We start from the raw sequence: 21,870 nt of genomic DNA on the forward strand, positions 1-21,870 counted from the left end.
GTGCATAAGGCAGACTCCCTTCCCCCAAAATACGCAACATCCAGTTCAAGCAGAGTTAGGAATTACAATCCATAAATGTATGCCAAGTTGAAACTGCTTGGTTGGGGATTAATTCTTCCCTTTGCCAGACATATCAGTATAAAAGACAAAACAAAACACTTTTCCTCCCATAAAAGATCATTTTTAGTTATCAGAACTGAAATTCCTGCCTTGAGTTACTGGAAACCAAGTCCAACTTTACTAAAAGCAATAGATCTGCAATTGCACAGACCAGACACAAGAGTGAGGTGACCACTCCAAATAAAGCAACCCGCTGACCAAATGCCTGGTTAGTAATCAATCACCCTCTAGGCCTGATGAGCCCACATTTTTGTTTAAATGCTTGATTTTGATTGCAAGCTTATGACAGTGAAGGGACAGCAGAGGAAGCAAAGAGTTCCATGTAGGCAGGGGAGGGCAGGATGAGGAGGGGGATCACAGACAGAGCGCAAGAAGCTGGGGCTGACGGGCACTCCTGTAGGCTTCCCTGCAACAGGCTCTCAGATTTCAGACAAATTTCTTTTATTAACCCTTTCGCGAAACCTATAGCAAGTACCATTTCCCTTTTTTAATACACAAATAAATAAATAAGTTGCTTCCCCCACCCTTTCCTTTGCATTTCTTATCCAGCTCATTTCTCAGCTTTGGTATCCTTCGCTCTTACCACATTTTTCCATTCCTCCGTCCGTTCTCTATCTCCCCAGTTATCCTCAGTCTCTCTGCGTCTCGTCTCCTGCCACTGCCATGTACGATGCTTTCCTCCTGAAACTACTTCCACTAGCAACCGAGCACTGAAACTCTGAGTGCATCCAGGCTCTGTCAGCAGTTCGGCTTTATCTGGGTGGCTCTGGCAGCCAGCAGAGAGAGCAGCCTCTAATGGTGGCCAGAAGGAAAACTTCTGCTCACAGGATGAGTATCTGTGTTTGCCTTCAAAGCCGGAGGCCAACGTGGGACAGCAGAGAGGCAAAGAATGAGAAAAAAGGAGGTGAAGGTAGCTGTGGGGTGTTGTGGGAGGAAGGTGTTGGGATAAAGAAATGGGAAAGGAAAACAAAACCCTGTAAAGTCTGAGATGAATGAAGAAGGCACCAGGAAGCTGCAAAGCTCCTCCCAGCTTCAGGCTGCTCTGCAGGTAGTGGAAGATGCCCCAGGCCAGGCTCCGTAGGTGTGGAAGAGGGCAGGGACATCTCTGCAGCCCTCACTTACCCTCCAAGCCCTCCGGTTTGGCTGGCTCCAGCACCATGCGGGGGTTTGAGGCCTGGCGTTGCACAGCCTCCAGTGCTGCCTCGGTGAGTCCAGCCCAGGGAAGGATAAGGTGCTTCCTTGGGTCCAAGATATGCTTTGGCTGCTAAATACACCAAACTACTTGGTTATTCCTCACCCATGGTTAAAATCCTCCCAACTGACACTAGCGCTGTCTGAAGCGTATTCAGGTTTGTGCAGGAAAACCAGTTACAACAGATAACCCAGAAGGCAATTCCACATTCAGGTTTTTTTACAAGCACTTTTCATCTTTGGCGCTCAAAGTGCTTTGCAAATATGAACTCGTTTAAGCTTCACAACAAGCCCTGTGAGGCAAAGATAATGATCACTATACCCGTTTTACAAATGGAGAAACTTTAGCACAAAAGAAGAAAAGTGTTACCACAGATCAGGCATAGCAAGTTGAGAACAAAACTACGCAGTCCTGCCTCCCAGGCGCTTGCACTAACAAGTAGAAAACACTCCCTTCCGCTCAGGTTTGATTAAGAAGAGCTATTCCAAACAAAGGTGTAACATTAAAAAAAAAAAAAAAAAAAGGAAGAAAACGTGTACTTCAAGTTCTGTAGGAAACTTCAGGAGCTTCAGAACGTAAGTCCTATTAGGCTACACACTTTGAGTAAGCGAAAAAAAATAATCTTGCTTCTTGCAGTGACATGACTCAGGGTAACATGCAGAATGGCACAATGTAAACAACACATCCAAACAAAATACACATATTGCAAGGTTGATATTAAAACCTGCATGCCATGGGGAAATAAATGTAAGCCCCCCGCTCTAACTTCTGTAGTAAAAGCGAAATGAGGAATGTAGCAACAGAGATCAGGAATGGTCAGGAAATACGGTTTGGCTAAAGCCTGAAAGTCCAAGTGTTTATTCAAACAGCAGCTGAGAGTTTTGACAGTGCATGAAATGACAGACTGTCTGTCTCACCATGTATTAGCATTTCTGAGATTAGCTGTCAGAAGCAAAAAAGCCAGCCAAGCTTTTTCTTCGAAGTTTTTGAATCAGACCTTTGCTGTTTATAAGGAACATTTTTTTTTTTTTTTTAATGAGAACATAAGTCATTTTCCTGTTTATCCAAAATCTTATTTTCAGATTCAGTGGGAATTGAAATAAATGGAAAATTCAACAGAACCCCAGAGGGTTACACCTGTAGAGTATAGGCACAGATGTGAAATATTTTTTTCCTTGACTAATGTCAGACTCCACAGAGAACTGATGATTTCTAAGGTATATAACCGCAGAGGGCTTCTTACACAAGACAAATTATCACTGAGCTATTTAAATTTGTAACTGCAGTAGAAGTGCAAACATGTTGATGAAATAATCACTTGGATTTGGCTGCATGGTGCTGTTCTGCTGCTACTGCTGCAGCATGCTGGGGCTACTGAAATTTCTGGTGGGATAGCTGCTGAAGAAACCCCTGGCAAAGAGCCCTGTTGACCAGTTCAGTACCACTGCATGAAACATCTCATGCAATTGGCATTATAAACCTGCAAGGTACCTACAGTCCTAATAACATACTGTTTTGCTTAAGTGTTATTCTCAAACAGTGGTTTCAGTTAGTGGAAGACAGCTCAGAAACTTACCGGGGGAAGAAACCAATACATTGTGTTTAAAAAAAAAAAAAAAAGTCCATCGTTATTTTCTATAAAGAGGCTATTAAAATTCACCAGTTTCAAAGCCCACAAGCCAGAGAAAAGCCATGGCTTTTCTTCCTATTAGATTCTATTTCATTTACCTGAGAATTCATCTGTCAAAACATCATTTCCCAATCCTTTCTTGCATGGCATAAGAGATTTTTCTGCAGTCTATCGAATTATTTTCAAAGTAGAAAAAGCAGAAGTGGGATCAAATTCACAGACATATTGGGTCTCTGAAATACTGAATAAGGAATGCAAACTTCATGTAGAAAAAAAAGAAAGAAAGAAAAAGAAAAAAAGAAGGATTCAGCAAAAGAAAAGTGAAGTGGTGAAAGCAGCTGAAAGGAGACTTAAATGGTAACATATTCCGTTGTCAAAAAGAAGTATAGATTGGTAATGTAAAACAAGAGTCATTGTAAGCCACTTAAAAATATATATGTATATGAAAATTCAATTTTGGTTTTGTGACCTGCCTTTTTTATGTAGATCCCCTGCGATAATTCATTTTTTTATATCATAGTAGCTCAAAAAACGATATGAACAGATACACAAACAAACACAGTTAATAAGATCAAACCTCCTAACACAAACCAGGACAGAGTGAGCAGCCAATAATTCATGATCTAATTGATGACGGTCTGCAAGGCAAGCATGTTTTGCCTAATGGGGTGAATGTCTCTTTATTAACTTACTACTAAATTATGTACTGAACTAATAGCATTGTCAGAGGCCTGTAAACAGTGCAGATATGAATCAGTGTTTTGTGGCAGTACTGTAATTATAATAACATCCTGAACAAGCTTTATGCCATTGCAATGTGCATAGACCTGGTACTGATAGGCTTAATTCAAGATCAAAAGTTAACAGAGACTTAGGCAGTGAATCACAAGGCAGACACACTTCTGTTTTGATATATCATGACGGTGAAATAAAGCCAGTTGCCCAAGCTGGATTAGAGACACACTTATAAAGAACATGATCCCTCCTGGGAACAGCTCTTCACATTAATCTGAAAAAGCTCCTAATTTTTTCCTATTCTCACTCCCAATTCACTTCTCAGTAAGCAATCTAGAGCTACAAATGGATATCAACAGGTAACAACTGTCTGCCTGCTGCTGCTGGAGGGATTGAGGTTTCAGACTTTTCATCAGAGACAAAGTACTGTCATTGCAGCCTGTGGGGCAAAGACCAAAGGGGGGTCTTTTATCAAATCACTTCCCAACTGGGGCCTTGCTTCTGTTCCCTCTCCTCCATTTCTTTTTCCCTTTGAGTTTCTCTGGCAAACTGGATGTAATTATACCGGCATACTTCTTAATTCTAATTTTCAAGTTTGAAAGAATAGCATGAATTTGTAGTGTTTCCTCTTTGGTTCATCTTCAGTAAGATAGAGGGAAAAAGAAAAAAAAAAAAAACACAAAAGAAACCAAAAAAACAAAAAAAAAAAAAGAAAAACAAACAAACAAACAAAAACACTGACCAGAATGAAATCTTTGCCTTTAAATCCCTTTTTCTCAGTTTAATTTTTTATTATGAACAAAATATGAACATGAGAAAGAAGTTCCTCTCTTGCTACATATATCTAAGTAAATTATAACACTTTGACACATCACAGTGGGTTAGTTGATAACTGAAGAGAACACAAGTCTAATTTGTTAAAAACCTTTGCTGGTAGACACTTAACTGAAGCCTTAAGGCACAGAAATAGGAGAGAAGTAATCACTATTCTATTCCAAGCTTTCTGCCTGATTTACTGGATAACTGAGGGTAAGTTATTTAGGCTCTTGTCTCCAACAATTAGCATGTGTGCTACATTATTTTCCCACACCAGATCACTTGGAAAGCTAGGGAAAAATATCCACTGGGGCTGACTATTATGATGATGGTAGAACAAGGCAGCATGCCTTAAAAATTCTGCAGTTACATAATCCTAAACCTGCTGACAATCAGTAATTAGAGTAATATCAGGAAAGACACATTTGCAAAGGAAAGACAAACACTGCACACCCTTAGTGGTTTATAACCTACAGGATATAAGGGTATGTGTGCCGTCTGCCAAAGGTAACTGGCAGTAGACATGCTTTTCTCAATGTGTTTAAGTGCTTACAAATACCCACACTCTTAAGGGGAAAAAAAAAAAAAAAAAGAAAAAAAAAAAAGTATGCTCACAAATGGGAAGAGACTTGAAACCAGTTTCCTAGAAGAAAGAATGAATGAAATAGCTACAGGTCCAGGCAGCTTACCAGGGCAGGATACCTGCGGGCACACCCACTTTCTTCCTTGACTCATTCCTCACATCAGCCTTCTTTCCTATTGAGCACATCTCAGGCTCAAATACCAAAAAAATCTTTGAAACAACAGTATCCCTTGAAATTCAAGCCTAATGCTGTCCAAATCAATCTCACAGTCCTGCAAATAAACTCTTTCATATTCAGTCACATTAGCAGTAACAATGTGATCTTAGAACCACAGGTTCCGTAAGATTCCCTGGGCCACAAGACTGGTACAAAATGTAAGATTTCAACCCAGGTTCTATCTCAGATTCTTTTTGTCATCTATATTCCAAGACCTTTTAAAATTCATATTTCCAAATTTCCTTCACAAAATGGAAAAGTGCTTTTTCTGAATCTGGAAGCAATAGGTCAGGAATTCATATGTGTTCATTCCTGCAGATAGATTTCTGAGAGAAATACCTCCACCATAAGACCAGAAAAAGACTGTGATAAACTATAACTAGATTTTATTTATTTATTTATTTACCTTAAAATTGTTTCAGTTTATGACTACTGGAAAAAAAAAGAATATTTGGTGTGTCTTTGCTCTTTGTACTTATTCATAATTGACAGCTTTTCATTATTCTTTTACTAGCTCTTATTTTAATCAAGTTTTACCAGCACACTGCTTCTAGTTCCATTAACTGATCACTTGTTTTCACAGAGTATGATGAATTTTTTAAATGCATGCTGCATTTTAGAATCCAGAATTTAACTTATGATCAATAACTGTAAATAAAAGGAATTGCTGAGATGGTATATTGAAGTTCGTTGTTTTATCTAGGCAACTGAGTCAACTACTATATTTTTTTTCTCAACACAAAGTCAAATAAAACTAAAAAAAAGGCACTGAGACATAAATTGCTGCAATTCTCTTTCTTTCAGATAGTAAAAGTCTAAATTCAGAGCCTCTTTATTAAAATGTAGATGCTTGTCCATGGAAAACTGATTTTTATGAGACAGAAGAAGCAGCTTTTATGCATCAGAAGTTTTAAAAGATCAAACTGCTGAGAGAAATTCTCCTTCAACTCAGTGGGAATGTTTGCTACTCCTGGAGCTTTTAGATTTTGTCTGTCACTGACTTGAAAATCAAAGCTTCAAATAACCATGGTATGCAGCAAAAACTAATTTTCAGTTATTCTCAAGACTATTATATTCACATTTACCTAAAGTAATCAAATCCAAAAGTAATTATTTTGTATTCTGTGATGTTATTTACCAAAAGAAACCAGAAAAGAAGTGCAGTATATGGACATCACAGAAGATTCCACAACTTAATGTATTTTGGCCAATGTACTTACCTAAAATGTTCTCTACAGTCTGAATTATGCAGTGTGTTGTCTGTTTTACTAGCTGTAGAAGTCAGCGTATTTCAGAGACAATAGTATTAAAAATAGTAGGTGTTAATATTTGAAAGTTCAAGAAATTTTAAAAATCTAGTAATGTTTTATCAAAATGAATGTAGCCTAAAGTGGCTGATAACTTTTACTGTTAAATATTGCTGTAAAGATATATGGGCCATGAAGAGATACAAACTCACACTATGCATTGTACCTACTGTCAATAAAAGTAGTGCTCCACAAAACTAAACAAAACCAAACAACAGCAACAAAAACAACCACCACCAAAAAAAAAAAAAAAAAAAAAAAAAAAACACACAACAGAAAAGTATAAATTTATTTACCTTTGTTCCACTCTCACAATCAAGTTTTATATATAAATAAAATATACAGAATCAGAGAGTAATTCAGTCTGTAAGAGACCTCTGGAGGACATCTAGTCCAACCTTTGAATTGAAAAGTTAAATCCTCAGGGTTTTGTCCAGACAAACTTTGGAACCCTCTAAAGACAGAGGTCCCACAACAACCTCACTGAACCATCACTTACAATGCCTCACTAAACTACCCTAATTAAAAAAAAAAAAAAAAAGCAACTCCCACCACTACCATCTCAGACCCATCTTGCATTTCCCTTGTTGCAACATTTGACTGTTGCCTCTAGTGCTTTCTCTCAACTGTTCTTCATGCTGGTCTTCATCACTACCACAGCACACTGATGACTCAGGTGCAAATTAGAGAATCACTGTACCATTTAGTTTGTAAAGCACCTCTTGAGATCATCTCATCCAGCCCTTCCTGCTGAAGCAGGGTTAGCTTGAGAAGGTTGTCCAGAAACATGACTGGTCAGGGTTTGAATACCTCCAAGGATGCAGGCTCCATCATAATTTCTCTGGGCAATTTGTCCCACTGCTTGACCGCTGTCACAGTAAAAAAAAAAAAAAAAACCTGTCTTGTCCTTAGATGGAATTTCACATTTCAATTAATTATTTTATTATTTTTATTTTATGTCCATTGCTTCTTGAACTGGGCTTTTATTCAGAAGAGTAAGGCTCTGTCATCTTCCTTCCCTCCTTCACTGTCACAGTTATGAATATAAACTGCCCACCAGGACCCCCAGGTCCTTCCTGGCAAAACTGTTTGCCACAATGCCAAGCCCCCACCCTCTACCACAATTGTTACTCCTTTCCAGGTTCAGGAGGTTGTGTTTGCTTTTGTTGAACTTTGATGAAGTTACTATTTACTGTTCCACTTGTCAGTATACCATACATACATGTAAAAGGTTTGCCAGGGTCTGTAGCATTAAGTCAATTTCTTGAAGGTCGCTTTCAGAATCTCTCTATTTGAAGAACTTCACTGAGCTCAATTACATCAAAGGGACTTTATGTAAAATGCAGTAAAAGTGATTTTACAGGCTTTTATGATTTAAGAACAGGCAGTAGATTTAGAAGCCAGTTCAAACAGTCCACAATACTATATAATGTACAGTAGTTGCAGGCAGAGTCCAAGGCAAAAGTGGACACTAGAAAGTATATCTGTATATATATATATATATATATATTTTATATATATATATATATATATATTTTTTTTTTTTTTTCTGTAAATGAACACCAATCTCCCTTTCTCAGGGATTCAGATAGGACTTCTACTAGGTACATGGACTATTGCCTTTCTTGATGGATGTTACTGCATGTCATTGAGCTGCTGTTCCTACTGAGTGGCCTTAGCTGATAAACTTGCCATTAAGTAAAATTATTTGTCATGTAAGCAGAAGCTGCCCCAGGATAGCTTTTCTCTTCAGTGGCATATCGGTGAAGATCACTGATACATACATTTTCAGGTGTTCCTAAAACATGACAGGATTGTTTCCTTGCTACTATTGTAGCAAAGTGAAACCCACTTAGCAGATAAAACAAGGAAAGGAGGAATTTTCCCCTAGGAAAAACACAGTGAAATAAAATAAAATAAAATAAAATAAAATAAAATAAAATAAAATAAAATAAAATAAAATAAAATAAAATCGCGCCATCCCAAACCTTTCAAACTTGGAGTTTATATGCAAGTAGCTCTCTTGCATTCCAGACATAAACTTTCCTTGGAAATCATGGTGAGGTCTTTTGAATGACTTCTGCCCTTACGCTGTAAAATATTGAAAAATATTGAAAAATACGTCCTATGACAGTGTGTCTGTTCAGCTTGTGTTTGCGTGTAAGATTGAGAAAACCAAGTACAAATTCACATGTACTACAAAAACAAGAGCCTGTGGGAAACTGAGGCAGTAAAAAACACCTTTTGAGTGCTGAGTACAATACGGAGTTACTGAGAAGAAATTCCAGGTACTCTGTATCTCAGATACTCTATCTGGAATTGATACCGTGTGATATTCAGCTAAAAATTTGAGATTTTCTTACTAAGTGTAAAACCCACAGGATTAAGTCACTCCATTTTCCTAATGGTAGTTTTTAGAGACATTTTTAATATGACTACAGTTTTATTTGAAGTAAAAAAGTTCTGCTGATTGAATTTGATCTAATTACATTCAGATATTCTGTACTAACAAGAGAAGAATTTGATGTAAATGCGTTCTGTTTACAAAAGAGAAGAGCAAAAATACCAAGCCAAATATATGTTTATCAAATATTTTTACTACTGTGGTTAAATTTGAATTATAACATTTCACTTCAAAATGGTAACAAATACTGTACTCTAAGACTATCATAATAGTCCTAGTAATAAGATAAACTTTTATTACAAAACACAAAGCTTGCCAAGTCTAATCTTAATATGGATTAATGAATTGCATTAGTACAATATCTTTTGTGGATTTAGAAGGTCTTCTTAAGACTTACAACACAGTAATTACCAAGTAACCACGAGTTCAATTTACAGTTAATTAGTAAAGCAATGCATTACAAAATATTTGATTTCATATAAAGATAGTAAGACAAAAAAAAAAAAAAATAGCAATGATGTGTGTCTTCTTAATAGCTTAAACCAGAACAGCTTCCAAAAGTAATAAGAACTCTACTAAAAAGATATTATTATTTTTGGAAAGGAATTCTTTCTTATTTGTGATAAAGTTTAAGACACCCCTATGTTGTTTGTCATGTCATATTTGATAGTGTGATTTCCAAACATCTGCTTCCTGACACTGTTTTGCATGAAGCCCATCTGGCCCAAAGCAGACATTTACAGTATAGATCACTATAGCTGAGGTACTTGAATGCTCTTGTACGATGTGATTCTTCTGTCATAGACATTGACTTTAGGATGTGATGTATGACAAAACAGAAATACCTAGTATTTTCTTCACTGACTGTTAGGGGACTCTAAAATGATTAACTTAAATGTATATTGCTGCACCATCATCATGAAGTTACATGAGATTATTTCTCCTCTCTTTGTCTACAATCTTATTTATATCGTACACTCTTCAGGCAGTGCCAACCACCCTGACTCTTTGTCACTGTAACAGCAAAAATAACATTATTTTCCTAAAAGGAATTACTAACCTAACATATGAAATATTCAAAACTTCCTCTAAAAGCTGACCAATTCCTCATACTTTTATTTTTGAATTAAAGGACAAGGCTTTCCAAAAGTGTTTCTGTTACCATCTGGTCACATTTCATGAATTTTAGGCCATCTGCTTTTTGGTAAAGACTGCTAGAGGTCAGGTTCTAGTGCTGAGATCATGAAAGCTTCAGAATTTTATCCAAAGTCTTTCCAGCTAAATTGCCTTTTTGCAGCATCAGCAGGCTTCACAACTGACATCTGAGTGCCAGTCTCTGTGACAGACAGAAACCTTTCTGAATTAAGTCTATAAGGAAAGAAAAGCACAAGTACTTTTGTGGTACATTTTGGTTAAGACATGCACTACGATTAATTTGGGTACCACAACTTTCAAGTGATCTATGTGCTTACCTCAGGAGCTACAGCAAAAGCATACTCTGGAGGTGACTCAAAATACAGAACAGAGTCATCGCATCCTCACAGAGACAAAAAGAAAAAAAAAGTTTGGAAATGCAGATAAGCATACCTCACTGCTGCAGTCACACATCAGGGAGCATCTACAAATAGCTAAGGCTATTTAGGAATGGCTCTGTAGTTTGGGAAGTGTTGATAGCCTTAATATATAACATGAAAGCATAGCTCTTCAGTCATGAACATATAATGATCAAGCAGAGAAGACTTTCTTGTTGATAATGACTTTTTCCTTCTCCTGTCCCCATCTCTCTTCTTGTACTAAATGAAATGACTGGTACAAAGATGGAGGTGGAACCAGCAAATGTCCCTTTATACAGGGCTTAACTAACCTTATCCCTTAAATAACCTTATTAGTATTTAAACTACTTAAAGCAGTTTTCCTACATTAGTAGAAAGGAGAGTCTAGTCATGTCATTTATTCCCCTTTACCACATGAAAGACCCAGTTCACACTGGACTCTTAGAGGACAATTTATAATAATGAAGCAGACAGTTTTTACCTTAGTCTTCCATCCTCTGCTGCAGCTCCTCCTGGTATAATCTTAGTTATGAATATCCCAGGATCATCCCCAATATGTGGGTTATCTGTTCCTCCAGCAATACTGAACCCCAGGCCAGAATTCCCCTGAAAAAGTAAAGAAAAGAAAATGCATCACCAGATGCTGGATTTTTACAGAACTTATTTGCAGTGCGCAAGGAAAGTATCCTTGCTTCTTAAAGAGAGCATTTTATTTGGCAACACCATACTTTCAGGTGGGTGACTCAGCCAGAAAAAAAAAATAAATAAATAAATGGCAGTTAAAGAACAGAAGCTGCAAACACAAAGAACTCCCAGAGTTAATGGCAGAGTTAATGGATGCTTCTGCAGAAACAGGATTTGACCTAAATTTATTTTCAAAAGCAGTCACATAAATTAGCATCTGAACTCCAATATGAATTTATCCAAGTCAATGAGAGCTGGAGGCTAAAAACACTTCAGAGCTTTAAAAAGACGTTTAAAAAGCCCTTCATTTATAAACGGAAACAGTGAGTAACATTTAGCTCTGAAATATTTTAGTGCATCATTTTCTGTTGAAAAGAGATCATTGTTCAGATTCACGTGCATTTATTTATTTAAAAAAAAAAAAAAAAAGTGTTTCTTTCATCCTACTGATTTGCTACAAGGAAATGTTCGAAATATTCATTATTAAGATCTTTTCAATAATCCTATTTACTGCTACTGCTACTTATGATGATACCATGAGAAATAAGTTGGTATGCATGCACATACATACACAGAAATGCAGCCACTGTTTCTCACATAGAGTTCTAACCAGCAATTCTAACCCATTTTTGGAAATACATTTAAGTTACTACACTTTTTCTGTATAAATAAATATTAATCACAGACATTCTTTTGAAATACAATAATACATTCAATGTAATACAATACTGAATGGAGTCTCCATTGTCCCAAAGTATTTTACTATTAGGTATTTAGGCATCTTTCTTAGGCATCATTAGGTAATTAGGTATCTTTCCAAAAAAACATGGATGTGGTTTCATTTCTATGTAGTTCTTGGGAATGAAGTCATCTTTTCCACAGAGTTTTGCTTTGTACTAATTCTGATCACATTCTTCATTCAAGAATGCATTCTTCATAGTTGTACAGGACTATTGCTATTGCAAAATATGTCCAGTGTTGTGGTGCTGTGGATAAAATACATTCAGGGCACTGAAAGTATCTCTTTTTTTTTTTTTTTTCCCCATTATTTCATGCAGCATCTCAGATTACTGGTAATTGCTTCTCATCACTGCTGTTGTTCACAGATATCTAGTTCAGTCCTAGTGACAAGAACCGTTAATAAAAATAGCAAATAGCACCTCTTAAAGAGCTTATTTCTGACTTTTTAAACTACAGTTCAATTAGTAGCACAGGCATGTGTACTTTGTGTACGAAAATCTGCATGTTGCCTGTGTGCAGTGTGTCAAATTCTCAGTTCTGTTATCAGTATTCTACATTTGCAAACGATGCAGTTCTCATTACTCAGGAGATGTCCATGGAATCTGCAGCTCTGCTATCAGCATATAATTGTGAATAAAGTTTCAGTACAGAACTAATTTATAATCCAAGGAGAAAGATTTAGAATTACACATATCTTAATGCTGCTCAGGTATCTATAATATGAAAAACATAACATTGTGTGTACATATAACAGTTTCTCTATATTTTCTCTAGTGTTAATAAGTATCTCCAGGCCAGCATTATGAACCTATGACTTAATCTCTCTTTCATCATTGGAATCATCTCAGATTAAGGTTATTTTCTGTGCACTCAACCATACAGTGCACTCAACACCAACTTGCAATCTAAACAATATGATAAGAATAGTTTCCTGTAAGTTTTTCTATATGTCAAGTTATTAATGAGTTTAATCTTCCAACATATGAGAATGAAAAAAATGTATGCATATACACACTTCAGGAAGATTGGAACCTTAAAACAATGCTAAAACCAAGAACAAATTTCTAGAAAGTTTATTAGAATAAGCAATATTTTATTTTTAAGAAAAAATAAAATCATTAAAACAAAATTATTGGTTTTACCTAAACTCCAAAGAGATTTTAAAAGTATGCAATACTGTGCTTCTGAATAGAGATTGATTTCCAAGTCCCCAAAACTTACTCTTGATGGGGAAAGAGGATTGCAAGGAGAAATGCTGATATAATTTTTAGTTGAATTGGGAACACAAATGACTATATTATAATAAAAGAGAGTAAAAAAAAAGTCTGTAGAGCTTTATAAACCATCAAAGCTTGCCTGTTACATGGGGTGTGCTTACCTGCTACAGGTCTTCACATAAAGTTCATTAAAATTCTTACCAGGAAATAATTTTTCTGGAAAGGTTTTACAGTTTCCCTGCACTCTCCTTCTCCTACCATACTCTTTTCCATTAATATTTTAGAGGGAGAAAATACAACTATACTGACTGTAAGCAGAAAACTGCTACAGGAGAATCAGTACTAGCCCTTAATATTTATCCATAAATGTGCATCTGCTATACTGCAAGACTATTCTGGTTCTGCCCCTTAGGAATAACATTTAGAAGAACAGGGCAGTGCTTCTTATTGGCACTTTTGTACCCAGAAAATTACAAGCAATTATTCAGGTTACAGACCTGAACTTGATCAACAAGATATACAAGCTGTCAAACACTAGCTGGCTCAGCAGCTAGGTATATCCCTGCAAGGCTTTCCTGCACCACAAAGTGAGTTGCAAAAGTTAAGAGCAATTAATTTTTTTTTTTTCTTTTTTCCCTCTTCTCCCAATGTAGTTCTTAAAGGGTCTTCATTCGCTCCATAGACAGATCTTCTGTCTTTGCATGGGGGCATTTCTGGTCATGGCCAACAAGGCTAAAAGCATGCCTGCCACCACTCCTGGGTCCTATTAAGAGCCTTGGGTTGAAAAATAACATAAATAGTTAAAAGCTCTTCTATTTCAGTTCTGAGCAGCAATACTGATGTTTATGTTCCTCCTCTTTCCTCATGCTTTGCCCTGTCTTCCTAATGTACAGGTTCATCAGCATATGGTTGTTGTGTTAAAAACTCATTGCAGTTAATGAGCTGTAACCCCAAGTATCAATTATGCACTGTCTATTAGCACAACAGTTTCTACCATTCTGTCTATTAGCACAACCATTCTACCAGGGCTAGCTCCCCACCCTCTACTTTTTGCATCTCCTTTGTCCCCATCCCAGAAAAATACAATATTTGTTCTTTATCTTCACACCTTCCAAGCCTTTTCTGGGTGTATCTCTGTCTCCCAGCCATTTTGTGTTTACCAATCAAAGCATGTACAGTCATTCAGCCCAAAACAACAGCTGAACCATCACTTAGCCACTTAGCATTTTCCCCAGTGGTATATTCATGCTTTCTCTCACACTGACTCTCATGTTTGGGAGTTATTCACCATAAATACCTGTAATGTTAATTCACTGTCCTCCCCCTATTCAAAGGATTATTTTTATTGGATGCTTACAAGTAACAACAAACTCAGAGCCTTGGTGATGATGCTGATAAATGGTTTAATAAGAACAAATAACAGCTGGTTTAATAAGAACAAATAACAACATATTTGGGGGGCAAAATACTCTGAACAAGCCTCAGACTGATGTACCAACTTCAATGACATAGCTCAAACATGATTATTCATATGCCTAAATATATTTTTCCAGACCCAAATCATTTTATGTTCCATTTATATTAGCTGAATTCTCTCTTGACCTAAATATATCCCTTTGTTCTCAATTGCTACTACTATAAAAACCTCATATAATTAGCTTCTGACTATACTGGGAAGACATGCATAAAATTACTCAGCAAAATATGTACACACACATATATATATTAATTTTGGTTTAGTTCCTTACCACCTTCCCCATCTCTTATTGCAAGGCCTCAGTCATGAGCACAGCCTAGCAAAAAGTGTAGCGCTATACAACATGTCCAGCTTGGCTCAAAGAATTACACTGCCTCAGTTTCTCAGCTTCTCTCTCTGCCCAACTTTACTTCTCAAACACAGAAACTTCTAACAAACCACCAAATCAAAATAATTGATCCCAGCCCACCCTGAGAGGCCTCTTTCCTGTTTTCATCTGAAGGGAAGCTCAATCCTTCTTCTTAGGGTTTACTGCATAAGCCTACCTCCTTTATGCCTTTTCCAGTCCGGGCTTTCCACCTCCATGAGGGTCAGACAAGCTCTTTATAGCTCAGCCTGAGATTGGAAGAAACCTGGCCATAATTCTCCTGGCCCAGAAGGGGCAGACAACCTCTGCCAGAGACACAGTATCACTGTGGTACCTTCACAACACAGTATCACTTGTGCTGTACCTTCTGCCAACAACGAAAGGCAACACTTAGGATCAGAGTAAGATGATGGCTGATTCACATGCCAGGGAAAGAAAACAAAAGTTGCAAGTTCTGGCCAGTTTGAATCTCTCCCCTCAAGACTTGTTAAACTGCCAACATAAAGATCACAAAAATAAAATGAGAATCCCCAGCAGGTAATGGTTTTGGGTAGCCAGAAGGCCATGAGACCCATTCTTCTTCTTACCTAGCCTTCCATCTTGAGTTCTCCTTTCATATGTCACTGTGAGCAGCCATGCTGCATCTTTACAGGTTGCAGCACTTTTATTTTGTCACAGAGCAACCCTCAGAAGTGCTCCACACTGACTTTTGTGGAAATATTTACGTTTCTACAAATGATCTTTTCCTTAATGTGTCTCTTTTTATTATATTATATTATTTTATTTTATTTTATTTTATTTTATTTTATTTTATTTTATTTTATTTTATTTTATTTTATTTTATTTTATTTTATTTTATTTTATTTTTCTTATTTAATCTGCCCCTTTGCATTAGAGCACAGATTGATTATGAATTATATAAATTAATTTGATCTTTATTAATATCACAGAAGAATAAATGCCAAAAACACAGAAATCAAACCAGATATGCACAAAGGCAGACTGAGTTCTTCCCTAAATAAGGGTCATAAGTTTTGTATTTTAGCATGCTAAATAGGCATACAATTGTATATGGGTTGTTTTCCTTTTTTTTTTTTTTTTTTTTTCGTTATAATCAGTAAGATGACAGTAGAACTCAGTTTTTGACACCAGCTACAGAGAATCTTTCTGAATGACTTAATTACTTCAGTACTCCCGAAAGAACTGATAATGTTCTGAAGTGACATGATTTTGAAACTCTCTGGCATTTAAGTTGGAAAAATAATAGACATGAACTGCACAGTATTTATTTGACTGTTGCTGCAACCTCACCCAGTAATGAAAGCACACCAAGACACCTATTCCAGAGTCCCTTACTTCGTTCCAATACAGAACGAGGAACTGCATTTTCCCGAACAGACTCTAGAGGCCGAGAACTGATTCAGGCTACAAGACATATTCCCACAGCCTCTATGCCTGAAATGATTGTCATGTTTATATTATTATTATTATTATTGTTATTATTACTTATAGTTTTAAAGGAGCCATTTTGCTGTTAAGGAATGTAAGTCAGTATTAATAAATGATTTTATGAAATCTGTAACGTGCTGAACTAGGCGAATAGCAAACAAATAGAAATATGTAAACAAAACACTTGACACAAGCCTGCAAAGCTTTGCACTGGTTTAAAGGGAAAGCATTGCCAAGTAAGGATGTCAAGTCCTTGGTACAAGATTTTTTTCCTGCTTCTCAGCAAATTTATATCCAAACACAGCATCACAGAAATGTATGATGACTCTTCCACTAGGCCCTCAGAAATGCTACTTATCAGTACAGAGGAAATACACTGGTCAGAGCACACATTTGTGGAGAAAGCATTCAATCTGTTCATGGGACCATGTAAAAGAGAATCAAAACTCTTGACACTTGCTAACATTTAAACTTGTGCTTGTTGCTGTTTCTTCGGGGAAAGTTTTATTGATTAGAGAAAGGAGAGAAGAGGAGAGGAAAAGGGAAAAGGAACAATGATAATATACATATACAAAGTGCTGCGAAGTTTTGAATGAAAATGATAGGGCAAAAAATGGCTAATTAATTAATAAATAACTTGATCTGATTTGTAATCTTGCAATAATTGTTCTGATTCCCTACAAAATTCTGAGACTTTAAAAAGAAAATCTTCTTTTGCCAAACCATGTATTTATAAGAAGCAGAATTTTATGTATTAAAGAAAACATAATCAGGAACACACTGCCTACTTTGTTTATTCTTGACAGGGTAAGTATTTCTAAGTTTCTCTCAGGATGTTTATTTTATTTTATTTTATTTTATTTTATTTTATTTTATTTTATTTTATTTTATTTCATTTCATTTCATTTCATTTTTTCCCTGCTGGCTTCCCACTTTTACTCTGATGTTCACAGACAAATATATGGAATGCTCTTCTCTCTCAGAGCTTTTACAGATGGCTTAAAGTATGAATTGCTGTCTAAATTGGCAGGCTTTATCAGAGCAAGTTTAGTCAAGAGAAAGCTCACAAAATGATAGCTGACTCATTCCTAAATACATGCCTTTTTTTGTCTCCATTTATTACAACTTTAAGGGACCCTATCAACTTTGTTATTTGATACTCCATAAAAAGTTGTCTGCTGAATTTAACAACGAACGAGAAGTAGCCTTCAGTGTTTTAAGAGTACCAATGGCCTATAGGCTCAGTAAACCCTTTCCTTTCTAACTAATGCTATTTTTCTCTTGTTTATGCAAAATTTCAAAACACTTTAATATACAAATTTAAATTTTGTCCTCTGAAGTCAGTATCACATTTGACAGAATATCAGAATTTGACATAGATGCATCAAAATCCTAATAATTTCAGTTTTGGTTGCTACATAAATTCATTCAAGGCCCCTTCTTACTCTGTGTAAGTACCGCACATTTTTTGACTGTGATGTTGGCTTAGGAATTATTTATTTTTGTTAAAAAGGAGAAAGATTTTCTCGTTTTTCTTTTTTAAACAAGTAAATGTTGCTGCAAGGAAACGTTCGTTCACAAACTACGTTCTACATGGTGGCAAAACTGTGGGAAATTCTGTGACAAAAACTTGAAAATTAACCCTTTATTTATTTGAATAAGCTATATCACTCTGTACTCATTTTTAATTTTTACATTTCTGTTTAAGTGCAGTTATATTTCTGAATCCTTACAAAAAGTAGAATATGAAACTAATACTACAGCTGTTCAAAACAGTTTGGCTGGAATACTCAGAAAATCTTTGTTGTGTCCAAAATTCATCTCTCACAGAGTACCTTTTTAATATCAAAGCCAGATTTTACAAAATAGTAGTACATGAATCCTGGCTAAGACTGATGCCAGATTTGGTTCCACTTAGGGTTCTTCCCTCAGGGTACTTCAGTTTCAAATGAAATAAAGAAAACAAAACAAAACACCTTCTCCCATAAGACAAAAGAATTAACAACTTCTTGCATAAACCACATTTTTCCTTCTTTTACAGGATTAGGTTTCTCTCAGTACTACACAACACTGTGTGTAAGTGAAAGCTGAGAATAAACCAGCCCTACAAAACTGGGGGTGGTTGTTGTGTATTTGTAGCAAGAGACAGGGCAAATAAACATTTAAGGACTGTGAGGATTAGCGTTAAACAAGAATCAATCAAGTTAATCAATTCCTTCAAATGAGACAAATGATTGAAAACTCTGACCATAATTGATGGTCATGGGATGAATTGATACAAGCCAGGATTAGCTGTTCCTCTGAAATAGTCTTTGATATGCTTTCTCTTTTCCTTTCTACTACAGCAGATAAATGTACTTAGTTTGGCACCCAAGATGGTAATATGGAGTGACTACCATTGGCTATACAAAGCTTAAGAAGAGAGCAACCTTTGGAGGTAGATGAAAAGATCAGTGGATGCTAATTATGTCTCATTGGGTTCTTATTCTGTCTGTAATGTCTGTAGATGTTGTTCAGTGATATTTTTATCTACAAAGTACTTCTCAACTGAAACATACAACTTCACTTTATCCAAAGTGATATAGGACTTTTTCTGTCTATCTCTCAGCCATAAGGATGCAGATTATACTTAGCAGGGGTATTTCACCCATCAGCCAACAATGCCCAGTTTAACAGCACAAAGCCACAATGCAAACAGCTGAACAAGTTAATGTTTCATGCCAGAACAGGTGATTTTGTAATATGCAAAACACTTCCATCTAATACATGATTTTGAAAGAAAATGTATGTACAACTCTATTTCTCAAGGTTCTAGGATTCTTATCTGGACTTCTCACAATTTCTCAGCATTTACACCAACATTATTTTTATATTCTGAAGAAAGAGTTATACATGCTAAATTACCAGACCATTTCCAGCCATTCAGTATGTGACTGTTTAGCCATCTCCCATCCTAATACATCTTTCTAATCCTGCCAAACCTGGGGAACCTGATAGGAAAAAAGACTTAAATAATTTCAGCAGTTTTCAGTATTTGCACATTCCATCCTATACTGTACTTTTCTTCTACTGTGTTTTATACAAAACTCAAATTTTAAAAGCCTAAACATCAAAGCCACTTTTCTGTCTCATTCAGAGAACAAGGATATTTGCATATTTATCCAAGTGCTGTTGAACTCTTTTGTACTTTCAAATCTACTCAAGAGTAACATAATTCATGAAATTCTCACTTCTCCCACGTATGCTGGCATGCTCCCCAGAGTCGGAGTTTTGAGACTCCATAGTTATATTACGCTCCATATGGTACAGATTTTCTCCCTCACAGTACCATTTGTTGTTTTCAAGCCCCTTATCAGGGTCAGCACATTCATTACAAAACCACAATACACACGACTACAACTGCCTCCTTCGTTTACTCTCACTTGTTATCAGTAGAGGAATACTGTTCTTTCAGCTCTGCCCAAGTGAAGTACAGCCTTCAGGAGGAAGAGTTTTGAAAAAGAAACAAAGGATTTTTATTTTTGATCATATGTGTGAAATGTACAGCTCTGTAAAACAGCAAATCTAGACCAGGAATGAAGCCACTACCAATAATTAAAAAAAAAAAAGAAAAAAAAAAAGAAGAAGCTAGTGTGTCCTATGTCAATCTGTGTATACAGATTGATATTGATGCAAAAAGATAGATATGAACTCTCTTCAGGTTTGGTTTTCAAGACCTAAGAATTTCAGACCTTCCTTTAAAGGGACATAAGGAAATAAGATTTTTCCTTTAAATAGATGTAAAAAACAAACAAAAACAAAACAAAACAAAACAAAACAAAACAAAACAAAACAAAAAAACCAACAGCACTAAACCAACCAAATAGGAATAATAATAATACGAGGAATCAGGAACTCCCTCTTCTAAGTTGAAAAAACATTAAATAAGGGATACTGCTATATAAGATTTCCCCTATGACAAAGAAGAATGTCACCACCCCTATTCTGTATCTCTACTAAGTGCACATTAACAGCTTCTGAGCTGTGACAAATGTGCATGTCTACTTTTTTTTTTTTTTTTTTTTCCCAATATGCTTCTTGTCCTACTTCAATATTCTGTGTAGGGATGTTTTTTCTCACTATCATGGGGGCATCATGACCTTGCCTATTCTCTCATACAGAAAAATAGGCACCATACCATCTTTTAGTTAGATGCATACAGTGAAAGCAAACAAATGTCACAGAACACACAATCTGATGACTAGCTGAAAAGTAGCAGGGGAGAAAACTAAATATAAAAAAAGTTTTGTCAAAACATGGATGCACATTCTTTGGAGTGGAATTCTGCTTCTAGGGAGTGAAAGGTTTCAGTTCACTTGAAAAAATCTTTGTTTTATGGTGTCACTCCAGGCTAGCACTAGACTTCTCATCAGCCATAACCTGAGAGCTTTCTGAACTCCCAGGACTCCAAAATCAAAGTGAAAAAATCAGATCAAGGAAAGGAAAGCACTCACTAAGTGATAATAGTAACTAGACATAAGGAAAAATAGCAGTAACAATAGAACACTGACAAGAATTGGAAGAATAGCAAAACTAGCTTGAAAACTTTGACATGATCATCACTGAAGTTTTCACAATGCAATTACTTGCAAAAACTGAGGAAATTAAGAGTTGTTTAAATGCTTGTAAGCCTGTGTCAGAGGCAGGCAGTCTCACTTTTGTACAAGGGCTTAGGGAACAAAAAAATGATTTTAGTGAAGCTATGGAAACCAACTAGGTTTCACCACTTAGTACTAGCAATTAAAAGGAAATGAAGAGAAGGAACTTAGTTCCTCTCTAAGGGATGACACACCTCTAATCCCATTCTGCTGATAATTCACTGCCACACAAAGAGAAGTTGAAAACCCCAGTGGGTGTCTTGAGAGTATGTGGAAACCCAACACATTTCTTGGTTAAACCAGTTTGTAGCTTGAAGTCTTTTTGTTGAAAAACTGTTGTGTATCTAAATGGATTTACCTGCACAGATTGCTCGAGTACGATAGTTCTGTAAAGTACTTAGGGGAGTTTGAGATACCTTGAATATGAAAGTTGCTGGAATAAGCCCAAGTTCTAAGCTATTCTCTAAGCTACTGTTCTTTTCTTTTTGATTGTCATATCCACAAATATGAAATGAGTATATAGATTTGTTCTCATCTTCCAATTTAATTATTTTAGTATTATTAATGTATTATAGCCCAAAGATTTATTCTAGTGAAATACATAGATGGTTAACCATCTAGATTAAAATTCTGGAATGTTTACATCCATTACAAAATGCTGATAATTTCTAACAATTCTCTCTAACAATTATTCCATCATCCAGCATCAAAGGCAAAACAAATGAACAAGTAAAACTCTTA

At 36.1% G+C, this 21,870-nt stretch overlaps 1 protein-coding gene across 8 annotated transcripts in view; it reads right to left on the minus strand.

The window, feature by feature from the left end:
* The window catches only part of DLG2 (discs large MAGUK scaffold protein 2), an 883,769-nt gene that overhangs the window by 336,304 nt on the left and 525,595 nt on the right, over nucleotides 1-21,870 (minus strand). For 7 of the 8 annotated variants that reach the window (XM_032198439.1, XM_032198448.1, XM_032198456.1 and 4 more), the window contains one exon: nucleotides 11,039-11,163. In XM_032198439.1, the coding sequence (XP_032054330.1) occupies nucleotides 11,039-11,163 (125 nt within the window). Of the gene's footprint in view, nucleotides 1-703; nucleotides 839-11,038; nucleotides 11,164-21,870 lie in introns of those variants that run through there. The other variant, XM_032198482.1, reaches the window with a different exon arrangement.

This window comes from Aythya fuligula, chromosome 1 (assembly GCF_009819795.1).
Source record: "Aythya fuligula isolate bAytFul2 chromosome 1, bAytFul2.pri, whole genome shotgun sequence".
NCBI lineage: Eukaryota > Metazoa > Chordata > Aves > Anseriformes > Anatidae > Aythya > Aythya fuligula.